The sequence below is a fragment of the Hydra vulgaris genome, chromosome 11 (assembly GCF_038396675.1).
Source record: "Hydra vulgaris chromosome 11, alternate assembly HydraT2T_AEP".
In the NCBI taxonomy this organism is placed as follows: Eukaryota; Metazoa; Cnidaria; class Hydrozoa; order Anthoathecata; family Hydridae; genus Hydra; species Hydra vulgaris.
In genome coordinates, this window is record NC_088930.1 from 54,945,082 (window position 1) to 54,965,562 (window position 20,481).

Consider the following 20,481-nt stretch of genomic DNA (forward strand, 5'->3'; position numbering starts at 1 on the left):
GTATAAAAAGAAATGTATAAAAAAGTAGCTTCAATTTCTATACTTTTTGAAAGTTTTTTTTAGAAACCCTTTGTCAAGAAAACTAATATCAACAAATTAGATTTTATGTATATTTAACTTTTGCTTAAAAAATACGTTTACAAAAATACATTTTAATCTCGGTATAAGTTATTTTTTTTTACTGTTGATTACAATTACAGTTTATTAATAACCGGATTTAATGTTAAAGAAGATTAATGAAGTTAATGTAGCGTTCAGTTCATAGCATGCCTAACAACTTTGATAAAAACAACGACCCCGAGTAACCCAATGTTTGTTTATTGAAAACAGTAAACAAGCTTTTTGCTATTCTTCTTCATAAAATTCCATAAGTTTCTTTAGAGCTTCTTTTAAAAATCTTCCTTGAAGCGTTTGAGTTTTTATTTTAGAAAAAATTTGAACTACCAATGAAAATCAAAAAAATCTGGAATGAAAAAGTCTAAATGACAATGTTCAGCGTGGTGGTTGTAGGCGTATTTATTTTGATTTATGTCGAACCAATCAAAACTAATTTAAACCACTTTGTGTTACAAAAAAATTACCGAAACATTTCACTAAAAAGAGATTTTAATGTTAAAAAAAGTAATGTATTTTTTCTAAATACACCAAACTGTACAGTCAGAATTGAACAACAAAAGCATTACGTAAAGTCTGGGTATCCAGAGCCAAAGATTTTTCTCAGTAAAGCACTGTTTAATAGATCTTCCAGGAAGAATGGTTCAAGTTTGACAGGAATTTCGGTAATGCCTATTGCGCTTGCCGAAAATGTATTAACTTTGCAAAACAAAACAAATTTAAATTTTACACAAAAAAATAATTCAATTGATAGAAATGAAAAAGAAAGGGAAAGTAAAACTGAGAGTCGCTTTAATGAAAACACAAAAAGCATCGACAATGCATTAAATGAAATTATTAACGAAGAAGCTTTAGATGCCTTAAATCATTTCGTAGATAATTTTTTAGGAGATGAAAAAAATGTCCATTCTAAAAATGATGAAAGCGATATAATAGCAAAAAAAGATAACCAAACAACTTTAAGAAATAATTTGAACAACAAATCTTTTGAAAGACAAAATGATACTCAAATTGAAAAAAAACCTGAAAACCAAGTGGAATCAATGTTTAATAATAACACAAACAAATCAGTTAATGATACAGCTAGCCCGAGTGGTAGAGAAAAGAATATTGATAATGATGAAGAAAACTCTTTTAACAAACAAGTGATAAACGAAGTAATTCATAAGTTATTTTTAGCAAAAAATGATGAAGATAAACTTGAAAAGCTTTTAAAAAAAGACGATAAACCTGATGAGCCAAAAAACGAATCAACAATAGCAAAAGTAAGTTTAGACACTTTAAAAAAAAGTGACTTAGCTAAACACAACGAAAGCTCTTTTGAAGAGATAGTTGAAAAATCAAACAGGGAAACCGACTTAAACTCAAATGCTAAGCTATATGGTAAAAAAAGATATACGCCGAATCAAAGCAATGTGAAACCACCTCAAACATTCCAAAAACCAAAACAAATAAATGTGCGCGCTCAAGAAAAATTGATAACCTTTGTTCAAAGATATCAAAACTACATGAATAACTTTTATAAGCGTGTTCATGAAATAACACACAACCCTGAGTTCTGGAAAAATGTTTCAAGGGAGTATAACGCAGAGAGTTCTTTAAAAAGATATCTTGTATTCGGAAAATATAAGCCAGGTCCTTTAGTGCGTGCTTTCTTGAAGCTATCACCAAATTACAAAAATGTTTTACAAAATGCTATCGAAGAAAGTTCAGATCCAAAAGTTCAAAACCTATTAAAACTCTCAAATTCTTACAAATCTGTTTTACGTGCTGCTATTAAAAGATGGTCGTGCTATATTTCTGGTCGTAAAACTGTGACTGGCTCAAAAAAAGATAAAATGATTGTAAACGAAGATACTGACATTGCTGATGAGTTCGTCACAAAAGTAACAAATGATCCTACTAAAACATTCCTACTTCATTTGCTGGATGACACTGCTAATCCAAATATTGAAGCAAAACCTATTCACCATTATTCACAGAAAACAAGTTTTCCAAATGGTTGGACAGATAATAACAAAATAAGTGTTTTAAATCAATCAACACTTTTTCAAACAAATGATTTAGAGAAGCTTGAACAGTTCAAAATGGAAGGACCTATATACATAGAATCTGGTAACCGTAAACGTCTAATTCCAAGTTCAGGAATGGAATACACGGAACAAAATAACTTAGATATTGCTGACTTCACTAACTCTGAAAGTTCTTTTGTTAACGAAGACGAAGAAAGTAATAACAACGACGTCACATGGAATTCTAAAAGCAAAACTAAATTAATGGAGTTCAACCAAGACAAAATTGAGAGAAAGCAGGGAAGCAACAAAAAATCAATAAGTCAAAATTTAAAGCCAGCAGCGGTACACGTATATGAAAATAAAGAAGAACTTACTGGTAATAATCAATATAGTCTCATACATGCAGATCATGATACAAATAACCTGATAAATGCAGATCATGATACAAATAATCTGATAAATGCAGATCAAAATGCTCAACAGTTCAATCAAAATAATTTTAAAAAATACGAAGAACACACGACAAAGGAATCTAGAGACGAACAAGTTGTCGGCGATAAAATATCTGATAGTCAACTTTTTGAAAATAAACATATTGGAAACGTAATGAATGCATCAGGCGACATTTATGCAGGAGAAGATAATGAAAAAGTGCTTACAGATATCGAGAGCGCAAAACAAATTAAAGAGCCTAAACGTGGTAGCGAAATAAAGCCAGAAACAAATGAAGAAAACCTTATTTCTGATGGTATTAGTCTATTAATGTCAAATGATAAAACTGATGGTGATAAGGCCTATTTAACTGAAAAAAAGATTATCGGAAACGTTATTAAAACGGAGCCGCTTCAATCTTACGACCTTTCCAGCACTAACCAAAATAACGATGAAATTTCATATTATGAGAATCAGTTAAAACAGATAAAGAAAGAAAAAGAAAAAGAATACATAGATGGACTTTCTAAACGAGTTGCAATGCCAAAAGTTGTTAACTCCACTTCTCTACAAGACGTATCTTTAAATCCAAGTGGTTTTAATATTTTGAAATTAATTGGAAGATCTCAAACAATTTCACTTCCTGATGGTTTTAGAACCTCGTGGATTCGAAATAATACTAAAAAAGAGGGCACAAAAAAGGGCGGAACAAACAAGTTGCTGCCACAAACTAAAGATAATACTTCGAACGGAGTAGTTAAAGTTGATAATAACAAAAACTTAACTAATGCTTTAGAAGTTAATAATTCTTATGATAAATTTTATAACACAATGGAAAATTTGGAGAGGGATTTACCCATAGAAACAGAAACTAATACGGAACTAGCGTCTGATGAAATGAAAGAAGACGTAAGAAGCCTCTCAAATTCATTGCAGTATTACGGTGAAAACGAGACTCTTTTAAGCGAATTAACAAAACCACCTAATTCGGTTACGAAAAAAGAAAATAGCGAGGGTTCAAACAGTAACAAAACGTCATTCAATAAAAATGAGCTTTCTAATGAATCTCGTAAACAATCACATAAACCTTTTGATAAAAAACATTCTGGTGGAAAAATATTTGACTCGAATGATAGAGATTCTGTAAATGGAACGAAAAAGACAATAGCAAAAAAAAAGATGAAATCATTTTAAAAATTCACTAATAACTTCTATAGCGAAATAATTATGTATTATAGCTACAATTTTGCATAGATACATAATTACTTCATACATAATTACATAACTACTTCATGCATAGTTACATAATTACTTCATAAATAATTGCATAGTTAAGTTATATATAACAACATAATTACTATATACATATTTACATAGTTACTACCTTCATACTTAAACGGCTCTCGTGCAATTGTTACCGTTATACAACAATTACAATTTAGAAAAATATCTAGTTATGATATCCAAATATTGTATAAAAAAGCATATAAGAAAATACCTGATTTTTATTAAATTTTTTCACTCATTTATTCATTTTTTTATCAGTTTCTTTAAACACTATATATATATATATATATATATATATATATATATATATATATATATATATATATATATATATATATATATATATATATATATATATATATATGTATATATATATATATATATATATATATATATATATATATATATATATATATATGTATATAAATTTATATATAAATATATATATATATTTATATATATATAAATTTATATATTTATATATAAATTTATATATTTATATATAAATTTATATATATATAATTTAGATTTTCAAATTATGCGGGATTATAATTTTTGGAAAAATAAAATTGTTGACTTTAGCAAACGTACAAAGTTATGCTTAGAGGAAAGGTAAAAAAAGTTATATTTTTTTGCAAAGTTTCAACCAAAACTTGTTAAAAGTCTATTTTTGTAATAATGATGACAGAATTATACTTTGAGGTTAAATTTAAGTTGGTCTTAATATATTACACGATTTTAATTATCGGTTTGCATGATATATCGTGGTTCACAAACTTTATAAATAGGGTTTAAGTAAATAAAAGATGGGTCCTAGATCTTAGTAATATAGAAAAGTTTCCGATTGAGTAATCTTGGATTGGCTCTTACTTGACGAAATATATTTTATATATTTCGTCAAGTAAGAGTATAAAATAAAGTTTTTGCACTGCGCCATTTTTTAACCTATTTTGATTTATTGCAGTTATAATCATCATATATATATACATATACATACATATATATATATATATATATATATATATATATATATATATATATATATATATATATATATATATATATATATATATATATATATATATATATATATATATATATATATATATATATATATAAACTTCTTTAACAAATTAATTGAAGCAACACTTCTGTTGCTTCAATTAATTTGTTAAAGAAGTTCTGTTAGCTAGGGCGTCTGAGGAAATTTGAGCAAATATATCTAGCTTTTATTACACCAGAGCTTGAATTCCAGTATCTAACTTCAAAACCCATTTGTTCATTTTTAATGATAACATTTATCTCTCAGGATATGACAAAACAAAGATAACATTTATCTCCTTGGGTAACATTTATCTCTCAGGACAAAACAAAAATTGGTGAAGCTCTAAAATTAGAGAAAAATTGTCTCAATAGTATGGTGCCAATCCAAAACTTATTAAGTAACCACATTTTTTTTTTACTTAATTCAAACTTTGATACTCTTGTGCTGTCAGAGAATGTGTATTTGAATCCGTCATTTAAATTTAAGAACGATCCTAAAGAAAAATGTGATATTACTAAGTGTGACATTTTCAAACAACCAGTAAAGAATATGAATTTGAATTTGTTTATTCATAAATCAAAATTTAATCAGCAAACCATTACATAAAAATAAAGTTTAGGCTGTAAACTCTGATGAAGTGGTGCAGCACCAGGCACCACTATGATGACGTAATTCGAGACATACAGTGTGTCTCTGTTAGCTTTGGAAGCGCGTCATATAGACTTTTACAAATATTAGTTGAGTTTGTATTGACTATGTTTGCTGGTAACTCATTCCAGTTATTGACAACTTGATCAGTAAAAAAATAACCTGTTCTTGGCAGGTTTTCACAATTTGCCGTTTTAGTTGTTGATTATGTCCACGTAAATTAAATTCTGATAGCGATTGCGCATATACTTGTGGAACTACGAAGTCGACTTTTTCTATTCTACTTGTAATTTTATACTGCTGAATCAGATCGCCTCTTTTTAGTTGCTCTTCAAGAGAGGTAAGATTGAGTATGACTAGTCTATCCTCATAACTTTTATGCTTTATTTCGCTTATCATTTTGGTTGATCGCTATCTGAATTTGTTTAATATATTCTTTAGTTTTTATTTTATTACACTTTAACTTTTATTATGACACTTTAAATTTGAGCAACAAGTATTATTGAGCAACAAGTATTATTGAGCAACAAGTATTATTGAGCAACAAGTATTATTGCGCAACAAGTATTATTGAGCAACAAGTATTATTGAGCAACAAGTATTATTGAGCAACAAGTATTATTGAGCAACAAGTATTATTGCGCCTATTATTTTTAAAAGCAACTGGAAATATTAACATTTATAAAAATATAAAAAAACGCTAGGTTGCAAAATAACAAATTATAAAATCATCGAACTCATCCAAAAGTTTTATTTGTTCAAATTTTTACTACTTGTAGTTTTTAAGTAATTTTTGTTAACTTTTTTTCAAAGAATCTCATGATTTTCTATCTTTTCGTTTTTGGAATTTATTATGTTGTTTTAATCGATAAAAAGAAAACAAAAAAGAAACCAATTCCATTTCAGCAGCCATTTTCATAAAACATTGATGTTCCTTCGATGATCTATTACATTGATGATCTTTTTTTAAATGTAATTGTTAGAAATCGAGATTAAGAAGTAAAATATTAGTAAGGCTTTAACTAAAAAAAGAAAACCGAAAACTAAATAATCCAACAAAGCCAATGTTATAGAAAGAACTTTCAGCGAAAAAGCCTGTCTACAGAAAAGCAAAACTGTAATAAACGAAATCGCATGTAATCAAACGAAATCGCGTTTGATATTTTGAGAAATTAGACGAGTTACTTGCATGAATTTCACATTCATGTCTATTATGATACCTGAGCAATATGATTGAGTGTTAGGTTTTATTAAAAAAACTTTCAGGTATCAATAAACAGCTAAAACTTCTGTATTTTAAATAATATATTAAGAATTATATTTTGTTTTAATACAATATTTTTATATTTACATTTACTTATCAATACCGCCAAATTTACAAATTTAATATGGGGGTAAAAGATATAAATATCATGAAGGAAAAACTGTGTAAAACGAAAAACTAAAACGTAATTTTCAAATTCTCGTCTTATACGTTTTTTTTGCATTTTTAAGCGTACACTATATGCATGACTGACTTATTGTCAAATACTTCAAAAAATAAAAAATATTTAATAATTATTCAAAACTTAACAACACAAACAAAAACAAACATTTGAAACTGATTTTATGGTTTTAAAAACCATGTTCAAAATAAATACAAATAAAATTAATTACTTTAGAATTGATGATGTTTTAATCTTGTTTAATAAAAACATAAAAGTTTATTACCGTAAACACATTTGTCAACCCCTAAACACATTTGTCACCCCCTAGTATTGGAACTGTGAGCGCTAAAATAGTGTAGAAAATGAAATACTGGAATATCATTAAATACGCATTTAATGGATTTACATCAACGCTACTGGAAGATAAAAAATGCTTCAGCTACAATAAGAATAAAAATTTACTAGAGTTCTATCAAATAGTTACAACCGTTGCGACGTTTTCGGTATTGTCTGAGCAATTTTCGCTTACGTGTTAACATACCACATGAATGTTCCATGTCCAAGAATATCATTAGAATCGTTGGTGCGTGCGCCATCTTCATATCATGCCATTTCTTGTAACTACTTTGTTTGAGAATGTCTTTTTATTCTACTTTTGGAGCTAGATTCCAGTCTCAAATTTTTTGAGCTAGATTCCAGTCTCAAACTTTTTGAGCTAGATTCCAGTCTCAACTAGAAAAAATATTTTTAAAAATACATATATATTTTGAAGGATAACATATTTCGTACTTGTATGTCTATTTATAAATATCAAACATTTATAAAGTAATAAAAGAATTGTTGAAGCGATATATTTGTTGCAAAGATACGAAAACAAAATTGTCATCTAAGCACTTTTTATTTCTTTTATTAATTTTTGATTGCCAAAGTTAAGAAAAAATAGGAATATCAAATAGAAAATATTCTATAAAAATTAACTTGTATTTAGTTAAATATCGGCTATTATGTTTGCTAAAATATCATATTTTTTATATTGGTTTTTACGTGGGTTGGTTCTGCGCTTTAAAATATACCTTTCAAAAATTGACTATCTCTAGTTCTCTATTTATCCTAAACCTTGATTTCTTTTTTTTTGTTTTTAATGTTTTGAAAAATAAATGCGTTTGGTGGTTTAATGCGTACGTACTTTATAGATGCCCCAAAACTCGTCACTCAATAGAAATCGCCGCAGTTGGTTATTAATTTAAACAATCAAGATTTTTCCGTAAAATATTAAACAATTAGTTTAAAAGGAAAATTTAATTAAAAGGAAAACAACAAAGATCTGACAATGGAGTACAAGCGATCTTTTAATATTTATTCAAAATGTAATATGGCTACAATTTTTAAAGAAATTGAAGGATGGAATGCAATAAGCGAACTTGAAATTTGAAAACAAAATTCGAATTTGAATTGAATCTAAAATTTGAGCTATATCAAAGAGCGAACTTAAACTCAAGCTACGCCTAAAAACCGGTATTTCAAGTTAGACTTGAAAAGCATTTTATGAAAGCACAAATCTTTTCCAAATGCAAGATGCGAACTTGAAATTTCAAGTTATACTTCATATCTAAAGTCTGATTAAAGTGTAATGTCCAACAAACTCCACCATTTGAAATATAATGAATAAATTTGAGGAAACTGGTTCAGTTCAAAATCAAAAAAATAAAATATAGTGGTTGTTCTCTAGAAAATACTGCTGCTGTCAGTGAAAGTTTTATTATAGAGCTAAACACATCAATTTGTCATCATTCACAGCAATTGATTTGATAATTGAACAATAAATAGTAAATTTTTAGTTTGAAGAGTTAGAGCATATTGATATGCAGAATATGTGGTTTGAGAAGGACTTTACAACAGGTTCCAGTATCTAGTTTCAACAGGACAATACAACGTGTCATATAGCAATAGAAACAATGAGTTGAAAACAACTTTTTGAAAGAGAAATTTGGTGATCGAATATATTCTCGAAAAGAAACTGTTAACTGGCCACCAATTTCATGCGACCTAACACTATTAGATTTCTTTTTATGGGGTTTTTGAAAAGCAAAGTATACGCTAATAACTCTCAAAACATTCAACATTTGAAAGAAAACATAATTGAGCAAATTACTCAAATTGAACCACAATTATGCCATCATGTGTTGGAAAATTTTACTAAAAGATTGGAAGCCTGAAAAGCTGCAAAAGGTGGTCATTTATCTAACATTCTTTTCGATTATTAACTGCCATGCGTAAACTTTAATATTCAATAAAAAAATCTGCTTTTTCAAAAAAACTATGAGTTTTATTAAAAAATTAAAATATTCATTTAAATTCGAAAACCCTTATATATAAGGAGGATTACCTGTATAAGAAAAATCTGATAGCAAGACAGCAACATGGCTCGATAGAAACTAATCATGTACCACTAATCTGTTAGAAAGACTTGATTACATTTTATCAAATTTTGATGTCAGTATTCCAGTTGATGTAGCTTTGTTAGATTTTGCCAAAACCTTCAACACTATTCCACACAAAAGATTGCTAGTCAAACTGAAAGCATACGGCTTTGATGGTCTGATTTTAAAATGAATTGAAGCTTTCCTAGGAAGCAGAGGACAAAGAGTTGTTCAAGGTAAAATCATTTCTGAATGGGTTAAAATTTTAGTGGTGTACAACAAGGTTCTAAAATTCCTGCACTTTTATTTCTTTTGTATATTAATGGCCTTCCTAAAAATTTGCTTTATTTCACCAAACTATATGCAGATGATACAAAAATACTATCAAAAATATCCATAGAACTGTACTACTAAAGTATTAACTACTTATGTACTACTAAACTTCAAACAGATTTAGATAATGCCTACAAACGGTCTCAAAACTTGACTTCTTCTATTTAAAACCTCAAAATGCATAGTTATACATTATGGCGATAACAACAAAAACTCTTCATATTATATAAATGGTATTCAATGACTGAGTCTGATACAGAAAAAGATCTTAGAATACTTTTTAGTACAAATCTAAAGTGAAAAAATCAAATAAATACTGCTTCTAACAAAGCAAATCAAATGGCTGCATCAAGAAATCTTTTGCTTATTTTGATTGTAAATTACTTTGATCGCTTTACTTGTCTCATATTCTGCCATTACTAAAGTTTGCGGTTCCAGTCTTCCTTTCTAAAATCTGATTGTGACAAGAAAGAATCCAGCACAAAGCTACTAAACTGGTATTGTCAATAAAATTTCTTTCCTATGAAAACTTATTAACTTATGAAAAAAGACTTGAAGCATTAAAACTAACTACTTTAATGAAGAGACAAAGAGGAGATCTGATACAAATGTTTAAAATTATGGAAAATGTTGGCAAACTAGAACAAAAAATTGTTTTCCAATCATTAACAATCAATTGAGAGGTCACTGTTTTAAATACTATAAAGAAATGACAAGACATAAGCACCAAGAAAATATGGAACTCTAAAAGAAGTAGTTCAACCACCTTCAGTCAACAGTTTCAAAGCAGCAATTGATTGTTGAATGAGCGGCAATAGATCACTTTAGGTGTTGAGTGTGCCTGACAACAAACTATATCAAATAATATAAACTATATCATATAAATAATATATAAAATATCATATGTTATTTATATGACATAATTTATATCATTTGATATAGCTATAATGAAACTGAACCATAATATTGAAACAAAATCCAAATAACTACATGGAGATGCACATAGTTAAGCTGAAATTAATTTCATTACAGGTGATCTTCCTGACCTGTAACAAACTTATTGTGGAACTGTTGACTCGAAATAAATAAACAGTTTTATAGAATCTTGGCTAAATTAGAGTAAGTTTAATATACCAAAAGTTAGTAAGAAAACTAGGAAGAAACTAAGTAACTTATTACTCTGGTGCTTTAAAAATGCCTGGTATGGCACCATACTAAAATTTCACACATGAGAGACTACTTCTATTCATATCATAAGGATCAGTAAAGTTTTTTCTACATAGAGCAGTTATCCATTTTGTCTTAAGTCTAGATAATTGATTTTTATTAGAATTCTATAAAAATAATGACAAATATAAGAAATCAAAAAAGTTATAGCATACATGCTCCTACTCTTTTCTATCAATTTACGATCAAATACTAAACAATTTATTTTCATATTACACTGTGTTTTATCTATAAAGACTCATCAGAAAATTTATTATTGTTCTGTTCTTTTAAAAACATTGAGCATTCTATTTTGTAGAATATATTTTAAATTATTCATGTATGTATATATATATATATATATATATATATATATATATATATATATATATATATATATATATATTTATATATATATATATATATATATATATATATATATATATATATATATATATGTATATATGAGTACTGAGTACTGCCGAATTTGACATAAAGATTCGCATTTTTATGCTAAAGTATTGCCCCCAAAAAATTGAATGTAAGGAAGTAAGAGGGGGATGGTAAATATTTTGCATCGAAAAAAAAGATAATCATTTTGCTAAAAATTTGACCATTCATAGAAAAAATTATTTTGTATTAAAATTTTTTATCATTTTACTCTCGAGTCTTTAATAAAAGGAGGAAGGAGGGATGAGGGAGGGGGAAGTAAGGAGGGGGAGTGAAAATTTTTCCACCTACCCCAAGCTTATTAAGACCCCCTGTTTATTAATTTTAACTTGTCAACAAAAACTTTACATCTCATAACTAAAATAAAAAAAATCAGTGAATATTGGCCTTAAAAACTTGAAAATAATTCTTTCAGTCACTGATAAAAACAAAAACTTTCAGTGTAAACAGACTTTAAAAATCGCCGACCTAGTAAATCTCGATTTGTTGCAAATGAGCTTTTGGTTTATTTCTCACAAAAGTATGAAACTTATACCAGCATATTAAATCCTATTTAAATTATGATAAAACAGCTGTTCAAAAATGCGCATTTGAACAGCTGTTAGAATTAAATAGTTTTAAGTGTGTTTTGTAAAAAATATTTATAAACTGAATTTTTTAAAAAAAATTGTAACAAAAAAAAATCCCTCCCCCTCCTTTTATTTTAACGCAGTCTCTCCCTCCCCCCCCCCCTCATTTATCAGCTCTGAAATAAAATTCCAACCCCCCTTTTATTCTCTCTTCCCTTATTCAGAAAAATATTCTTCACAACATGATCAAAAAATCTTTGCAAAATTTTATTTTATATAAGTAGGAGCAAAAGAATAAACATAGTCATAACTATTTCATTCTATTCTCTATTTTATTCTATTCTCTATTTTATTCTATTATCATTTCATTCTATTTTCTATTTCATTCTACCTGCTTTTACTCTGTTTTTTTATTACCAAATTTTAATGACATGAAATTTTTGTTTATCATGAAGTTTTACTTTACCATTATTGACAGAGTTTCCTCTAAGTATGAATTCAAAATTGAGGAGGGTATCCATATTAGGGCAGGTATCCATAAGATAGTATCCATATTGTAATGGGAAAACCTTTACTTAATACACTCTTTACTATTTATATTTATACACAATTACAATCTACAATTTTAATTGTGTATAACTTAAATTTTAAAAATTTGTGTTTACTTATATTATAAAAATGTTGCTATGGTAACTATTGCAAAAACTAATAAAATTTAAATGTAGCCAAAAAAGTTGTTTATATACAGATATTGTAGCTAATTTATTATACCTGATGATGTCAATTTTTATTGATGAGACATCAGTGGCGGATTAAGTCTTTTTGGGTTCTGGGGCTAACGGGTGATGCGGAAGTTATCGGACAAATCCTAATTTCATTATTTGAGCATAATAATTAGTTTTTGTGGTTTTATGCGTAGGCATAAACGTTCTATAAAATAAAAACTTTATTATTTGAAACACAATTATTTAAAATGAGGTTAAATGCAGCTGAACAAGAATCTTTTCGAAAGCGACTAAAAATGTTTTTTGTAAATAAACCTAATAGAAAAAAAAAAAAAATTCGTAAATCATTTTGAAACGGAAGGGTTTGCTCGAAGTACAATATATGATAACCTAAAAAGACTTGAAACTGTTCAATCGTTTTCTGATAGAAAGCACCCTGGTTGTCCGACATCCTGGACTAGAGAAAAGAAAGCCAATTAACGAGACTTGTCAACAATCGAAAAAGGGTCAGTCAGAGAAAAATAGGTATTAAAATCAGTGTAAATCAATCGACAATTGGTCGTCAGTTAAAAAAAAAATATATTAAATATAGAAAACGTGAAAAGACTCCAAAATACACTATAGAACAACAAATAAAGAAAAGAAGCAGGAAACTAATTAACCAACTCTATAACACAAAATCGCTACTAGTCATCGATGACAAAAAATACTTTTGTTTTGCAGGGGACAACATGCCTGGAAATTCTGGATACCACACAAACAATAAAAAGACATGCCAAGAAAGTGTTCGTTTTATAGGAAAAGAGAAATTTCCAAAAAAATTATTAATGTGGATAGCCATATCTGACTGTGGTATGTCCGAGCCATTGTTTCATACTTCCAAGGCTGTAGTGATCAATTCATCAATCTATATAAATGAATGTTTAGAAAAACGCCTTCTTCCATTTATTCACAAGTATCATAGAGACTTTAACTATTTATTTTGGCCAGATTTAGCAAGTTCTTATTATTCTAAAGATTCTCTAAATTGGATGGTCAAATATGTCTATTTTGTTGATAAAGAACCCAATCCCCCAAATATGCCTCAAGCACAACCAATTGAAAATTTTTGGGGACATTTGGCACAGAAGGTTTACGAGGGAGATTGGCGAGCTTCAACAGAGCAAGTTTTGATTGATCGCATTAAACTAAAAGTACAAGAAATTGATTTAAACTTTTTACAGTTGCATATGAAAGGCGTCAGAGCAAAATTGAGATCAATTGGAGATGGTGGTGTTTTTTCATATAAAAAATAATATGTTTTTATTAAAAGATAAATGCTTTGTAGTAGTTTGTTTTTTTATTTATAAATAAGTTATTGACGTTTTTATTTTGTCCGATAACTTCTGCATCACCCGTTATTATTTTTTAGATGTCTTTTTTTGTGTGCCACAGCAGTTTAAGACTTTATGGGGCCCCTAAAATTGCGGGGCCTGGGGTTATAGCATTCTAACCCCCTCATCCTCCTTCCTAATCCAGCTCTGTGAGACATGTTGTTCAAAAGTTTTAAAATGATTGTTATTTATTTAAATTAAAATTCTCTACTTACATAATCATTGTGTCACATTTCTGTTTGTGCAAGTGAGATTCACATATAAGAGTAAATTCTCATTAGATAGTTGTAACATTAGAAATAAATTGAAAAATAGTTTGTTTTTATGGCATAAGTAAACATATTGATCAAAATCTAAACTAGTACCTGTTCTGCATGTATGAATGATAAATGACATGCATGTCACAATGCATTTTTTTTAAAAGCATAAAATAAAATATTCTACAAGAGATCAACTTAAAATATTAAGACAATAATAAACATGAAACTTTACCATACATAAATAAATTTATTTTGCAAAGACTTCCCAATGCAGTATATTTTTTCAAAAAATGCTGAGTAAGACTAAATATTATGTTCATTTTTTAGCAAATTATTTTTAACAAAATTAATCTTACCTATCTAATTGTAAGCCTAAATATTATGTTCATTTTTTAGCAAATTATTTTTTAACAAATTTAATCTTACCTATCTAATTGTAAGACTAAATATTATGTTCATTTTTTAGCAAATTATTTTTTAACAAAATTAATCTTACCTATCTAATTGTAAGCCTAAATATTATGTTCATTTTTTAGCAAATTATTTTTTAACAAATTTAATCTTACCTATCTAATTGTAAGACTAAATATTATGTTCATTTTTTAGCAAATTATTTTTTAACAAAATTAATCTTACCTATCTAATTGTAAGCCTAAATATTATGTTCATTTTTTAGCAAATTATTTTTTAACAAATTTAATCTTACCTATCTAATTGTAAGACTAAATATTATGTTCATTTTTTAGCAAATTATTTTTTAACAAAATTAATCTTACCTATCTAATTGTAAGCCTAAATATTATGTTCATTTTTTAGCAAATTATTTTTTAACAAATTTAATCTTACCTATCTAATTGTAAGACTAAATATTATGTTCATTTTTTAGCAAATTATTTTTTAACAAATTTAATCTTACCTATCTAATTGTAAGACTAAATATTATGTTCATTTTTTAGCAAATTATTTTTTAACAAATTTAATCTTACCTATCTAATTGTAAGACTAAATATTATGTTCGTTTTTTAGCAAATTATTTTTTAACAAATTTAATCTTACTTATCTAATTGTAAGACTAAATATTATGTTCATTTTTTAGCAAATTATTTTTTAACAAATTTTCATTTTCGAACTGATTCAGGATAAGACATTGTCCAATGTTTTAAGGTGCTGTTTGCAGGAAGTAGCTACTTTTGATTACTCCAGGTCAGGTCAGGTTCAGGATCATCATGATCACCCTGCTCCTGGTATTAAGTAACCCAGTACTACCTGCCCCATGCCCTGCTGCCTTGCAGTGCTTTTTTAGGCAAAGGCTTGGAGAAACAAACTCTGACTTAAATATTTCCTGCCTTGGGGCTCTTGTGTTTCCTTGAAAGTGGCTATGCAACTCTTCTTGTTATCTCCTAATGAGGGTACAGCTCTAAAACTCAGTTTAATGGTTTTGAGGCCAGCTGGTTGTAAAGTTTTCCGAACTCTGTGATAACTCTCAGAGAGGCTGATTTCATCAACAGCTGCAAAATATCAGAATATTAGAATATCAAAATATCAGAATATTAGCATCCATGTTGCGCATGGATGGTGTCCCTGTTAATGCTTTTGGTGTGCATTGCTGAGGCCACATAAGGAACCCTATGTTACAACTTAGGGTTAATTAACAGGACAGAGAAAATTGCATAGCTCATTGCTTGGGAGGCAGTGCTTTATCTTTGAGGGAGTCAAGTTCTCTTTAAACTTAAATTATGCCAAAAGTAAATCAAAATATTAAACATAAAAAACCATTCCCACGACCTAAATGTTTTAATATATTTTTACTAACATTTGGGGTCTGCAAAGCAACCTTCCATCTATTGAATCTCAAGTCTCACAAAATTCACCAGACTTGCTCGCTCTTAGTAAGACTAATTTAAATTCTGCTATTCCTTTTTCTGATCTAAGTGTTGATGGGTATTATCCTTTGATTTGTAAAGACTCCAAAAGTCAAATGCTTGGCTTAGGGGTATACATATGCATCAATTCAATTATTTGTCGTGAAATCAGGTTTGAATCCTTTGACCATTCTTTTATGTGCTTCCGCTTAGCACTTCTTCACTCTATCACCTTTCCCTTTGTTCTTTATCTTACTCCTTCTTTCCGAGACTGCACTCTTTTAGATAAAATTTCTGATCAAAATGACCATGCTCTCTCTCTTTACCTCTCTGCCAATATTGTTGTTATTGGTGACTATAATGTTCATCACACTGAATGGCTTGGCTCTAATGTCACTGATCCTGCTGGCACTAAAGACTATAACTTTTGCATTTCTCAATTTCTTACTCAGTTGACTTTGTGACTAGTTTTCTTGACAACCCTAATCATTTACCTTCACTCCTTGATTTATGTCTGGTCTCTGATCCCAGCTTGTATTCAGTTTCTCCTTTTTCTCCCTTAGGTGGTTCTGACCATGCAATAATTACTTTAAATCTTTCATTTTGTACTTCATTTTCAAACTCAGCCTATCATCGCACTACTTACTACTACCCTAAAGCTGACTGAGACTCTTTTTGTGATTTTCATGAGGGTCCTTGGGCTGATTTTCCTCTCAGCTGATAAATGCGTTACCTATGTAACCTCCTGGATTCAGGCGAGAAAGTATGTTTTTATTCCTTCTCGTCGGTTCCAGGTAAAGCCTCATTCTACTCCATGGTTTTCATCCTATAGTGCAGCTACTATATCTAATCATAATCATTTTTTTCATAAGAACAACTCTCTTGAGAACAAACAGCTATTTATTATTGCAAGAAATCCATGTAAAAAGGTGCTCTCAGATGCCAAGCTCCATTATTCCCAGTTCACAAAATCTCATATCTCACCTCAGAAGTTAGGCTATAGAGACTTTTAGAAAATCCTCAACAGCATCGTCAACAAAGGAAGGTCAAACATTCCATCTCTCATTCATGGGTCCGATCTTATTACCTCCGCAAAGAAAAAACTGAACTATTTTCAAAGAGTCTTTCTTCTAATTCATCTCTCGAATCTTATGGCCATTCTCTTCCTTCCATTACAATTAAACAGGTTCACTCATTGTTAGACATTCAAATCATTACAGCTTCCATTTGCTAAAGTCATATCTTGATTAAACTCATCTACAGCTTGTGGTCCAGACAACATTCCTGTCACAGTCTTAAAAAATTGTTCTCCAAAACTCTTTTCAATATTATCTAAATTAAAGTCATCTTTGAAGGTCAACACTCTTCTTTATTTCCAGTAACTTTTGGGGTACCTCAAGATTATATCCTTAGTCCTAATTTGTTTTTTGTCTACATTAATGATCTTTTCAACAATCTTACATCTAAGGAAGTCCTTTTTGCTGATGACAAAAAGTCTTTTCTTTTCGATCGCTTAGAACAAGTAGCTGATTTTGAATCTGACCTCTTTTCTGTAACAGATTGGGGCTAAAAGTGGTTTGTAAATTTTAACTCCAACAAAACTCAGTTATTTACTGAGATGCTAATTTAGCAATTGATTGTATATATGGTTTCTCATACCTCTACAAAACACTTACTCATCCTTGTGTGGAATATTTCTCTACTTCTACTAAACACTTATTCGCCCTTGTATGGAATACTGTTGTCATATTTTTTTTTTTAACATCATTGCTTTCGGCAAGGCTGCAAGCATCACTATTAGAGTTGGAAGTTATTGTTAGGGAAAAGATGAAGATTGTAGAGCAAGAAAACAATTGACAGACGACTTAAAAGATTGCAAATTAGATGAATCAGGAAAGCAAGATGAAGGAAGCAAATTCCAAAGAGCTGATGTTCGAGGAAAAAAACTAGACGAATAAGAGTTTTTGGAGCACTTACGAACAGTCACAGAAAAAAGGTAAGACTTAATTGAATGACAAGTAACACGAGAATGAATTTTAGTAGATGGCACAAGAGACGCTAGCTCTTTAGAGTAGTGCCCATTATAGTATTTATAGAAAAGTGAAAGAGAAACAACATTACGACAATGTGATAATGGTTGGAGGTTGGTCGCAAGAGCAGGTCCAACTATGTTTACAATGCATTTTTGCACCTGGTCTAAAAGAGAAAGGGCGTCAATAGAAGATCCACCCATAATATGGCAACAGTATTCCATACAAGGATGGATTTAAGATTTATATTAAGAATCAAGCTTAATAAAAAGATGTAACCTTAGCAGATGCTAATTTTGCAATGGACTTGATATACAATTTCCAAGAAAGATTGGAAGTAAGAGTTAATCCTAAAAGATGAAGGGTAGATGACTCATTAAGCACATTACCATTCATAAATATAGGAAGATCTAAATTATTGCAATAACAATTGGCTGTAAAAAATTTTAAAGAAATTTATCTGAATTAATGTTCACCAGTCACTATGAGCACGTTGTAGCAGAAGTAAGATCCTTTTCAAGATCAAATACCCCCTTTCAAGCAAACAGAGAGTGTTAACTTCTTATCATGACAAAAATAAATGGTAGTATCAATGCCACCTTAGATGTGAGAATATCTGGAAGATTGTTAATGTATTTGGGCTAATTCTTCTAATGATGCTCTTTCTTTTCTAGACAAGGTCCATAAATGCTTTGTAAACGTAGTTAGACCCGGTCTATTTGTTAAACTTGAGCCTTTTTCCCATCATCGTAAAGTTGCATCTCTTTCTCTTTTCTACAAATACTATCATGGTCGCTGCTCAAAGGAGCTTTCACCTCTGGTTCCATCAACTAAAACTCATTCTTGCTTGACTTGTCATTCACCTAAGTCTCATTCTTTTACTGTATCTGTCCCTGCATGTTCCAAAAACTTTTATTCGTCTAGCTTTTTTCCCCGCACTTCAACACTTTCGAACTCTCTTCCATCCTCATGTTTTCCTAACTCATACAACCTTCAATTTTCCAAGTCTTTTGTCAAACTGTTTCTATAACTCTATTCTTTTTTTTCTAGTAACTCCCGACTTAATAGTGGTTGCTTGCAGCCTTGTTGGGAGTTCAGAATAAAAAAATTAAAAAAATAAGAATAAAAAATTAAACTAAAAACAAAAACACATAGCAGTAATTACTTTCAAAACAAATAAAAGAACTAATTTAGCAGTAATTAAAAAATTTCAATGTTGCTTTCATTTAATTTCTGATAACATCTTTAGAGAATCAAGCTCAGATCAAAAATATTTTTATAATATTCTATCTATTTAATCATTTCATCTATTCAATCATGAACAATTTCGAATGAAATCTCTAGAAATTTCTTTGGAAACATTCATTCATCATAATTACTGGCTCACAAGGGCAAACTGTATTCTAAGCATTTCAACAAGAAATTTGAGTAGTACTTATTACATGGTTACAATAATTATGTAACACTTTGCACCAGGACAGTTCCAAATTAAAACACTATATTTTTAACATGATGGTCCTCAAAATTTTTGGTATTTTGCTCAATTAATTAGTAATGCAGTTATTGTTAAAAAGTACGAGGTGATAGTACAACAAATTTTGATGACAAAAACAACTGTAAATTGGTAAACTTGGACATTAAAAAAGTCGATATCTCAATTTACTAAAATACCTTGACTGAATGACAGTAAAGGTATTATTAATATATTAATATAATATATATTAATATGTATTAATTATATATTAATACTGTATTCTGGCTATGATAAATCTTTATCATAGTCAGAATATGGAAAAAATTGGGATGGTCACAATGGCATCAGAAATGAAACAAGCAAAAAAATGAAATCACAAAAAATTAATTTCAATAGATTATTTTGTAGTTATTTAATCGTTACAATTATATAAATCAATACAATTTATAAGAAACCAGCACTAAGTTCTTGACAAAAGTTAGATTATAGATGACTTGATTATGAAAATACTAATAAATGATAATGTATAAATAACAATTTTATAAGATCATATATTCAAAGATTATTTGTCTGATCTTTTACAAAAGTATGAGAAACTTAAAGCAGAATTTATGGATGAAACAGAGTTTATTGATGGAACATATCTCAATAAACTAGGTTAAAAAAGACAATTTTTGTCTTAACATATTATTGTGTTCATTGATTGTGGATAAAAGAAAGATTTAATTGATAGACTTTCAGAAAACTTATAACAAAAATTTATAAGCCATTCTTGGTTTCATTTATATATCTACATAAAGGACAAGTTTGA

General features: G+C 28.9%; 2 protein-coding genes across 2 annotated transcripts in view; one reads left to right on the top strand and one right to left on the bottom strand.

Moving 5' to 3' along the window:
* Positions 1–782: 782 nt before the first annotated feature.
* Positions 783–3,755, top strand: LOC105848459 (putative uncharacterized protein DDB_G0282133). Its single transcript, XM_065809649.1, has one exon. The coding sequence runs from the start codon at positions 783–785 to the stop codon at positions 3,753–3,755; it is 2,973 nt and encodes a 990-aa protein (XP_065665721.1).
* A 3,589-nt stretch (positions 3,756–7,344) lies between these two features.
* LOC100212252 (protein FAM221A) overlaps positions 7,345–20,481 on the bottom strand; it is a 29,482-nt gene continuing 16,345 nt past the window's right edge. Inside the window, exon 6 of the mRNA XM_065809237.1 lies at positions 7,345–7,700. Coding sequence (XP_065665309.1) covers positions 7,590–7,700 — 111 coding nt within the window. The 3' untranslated portion in view covers positions 7,345–7,589. The remainder of the gene's footprint in view (positions 7,701–20,481) is intronic.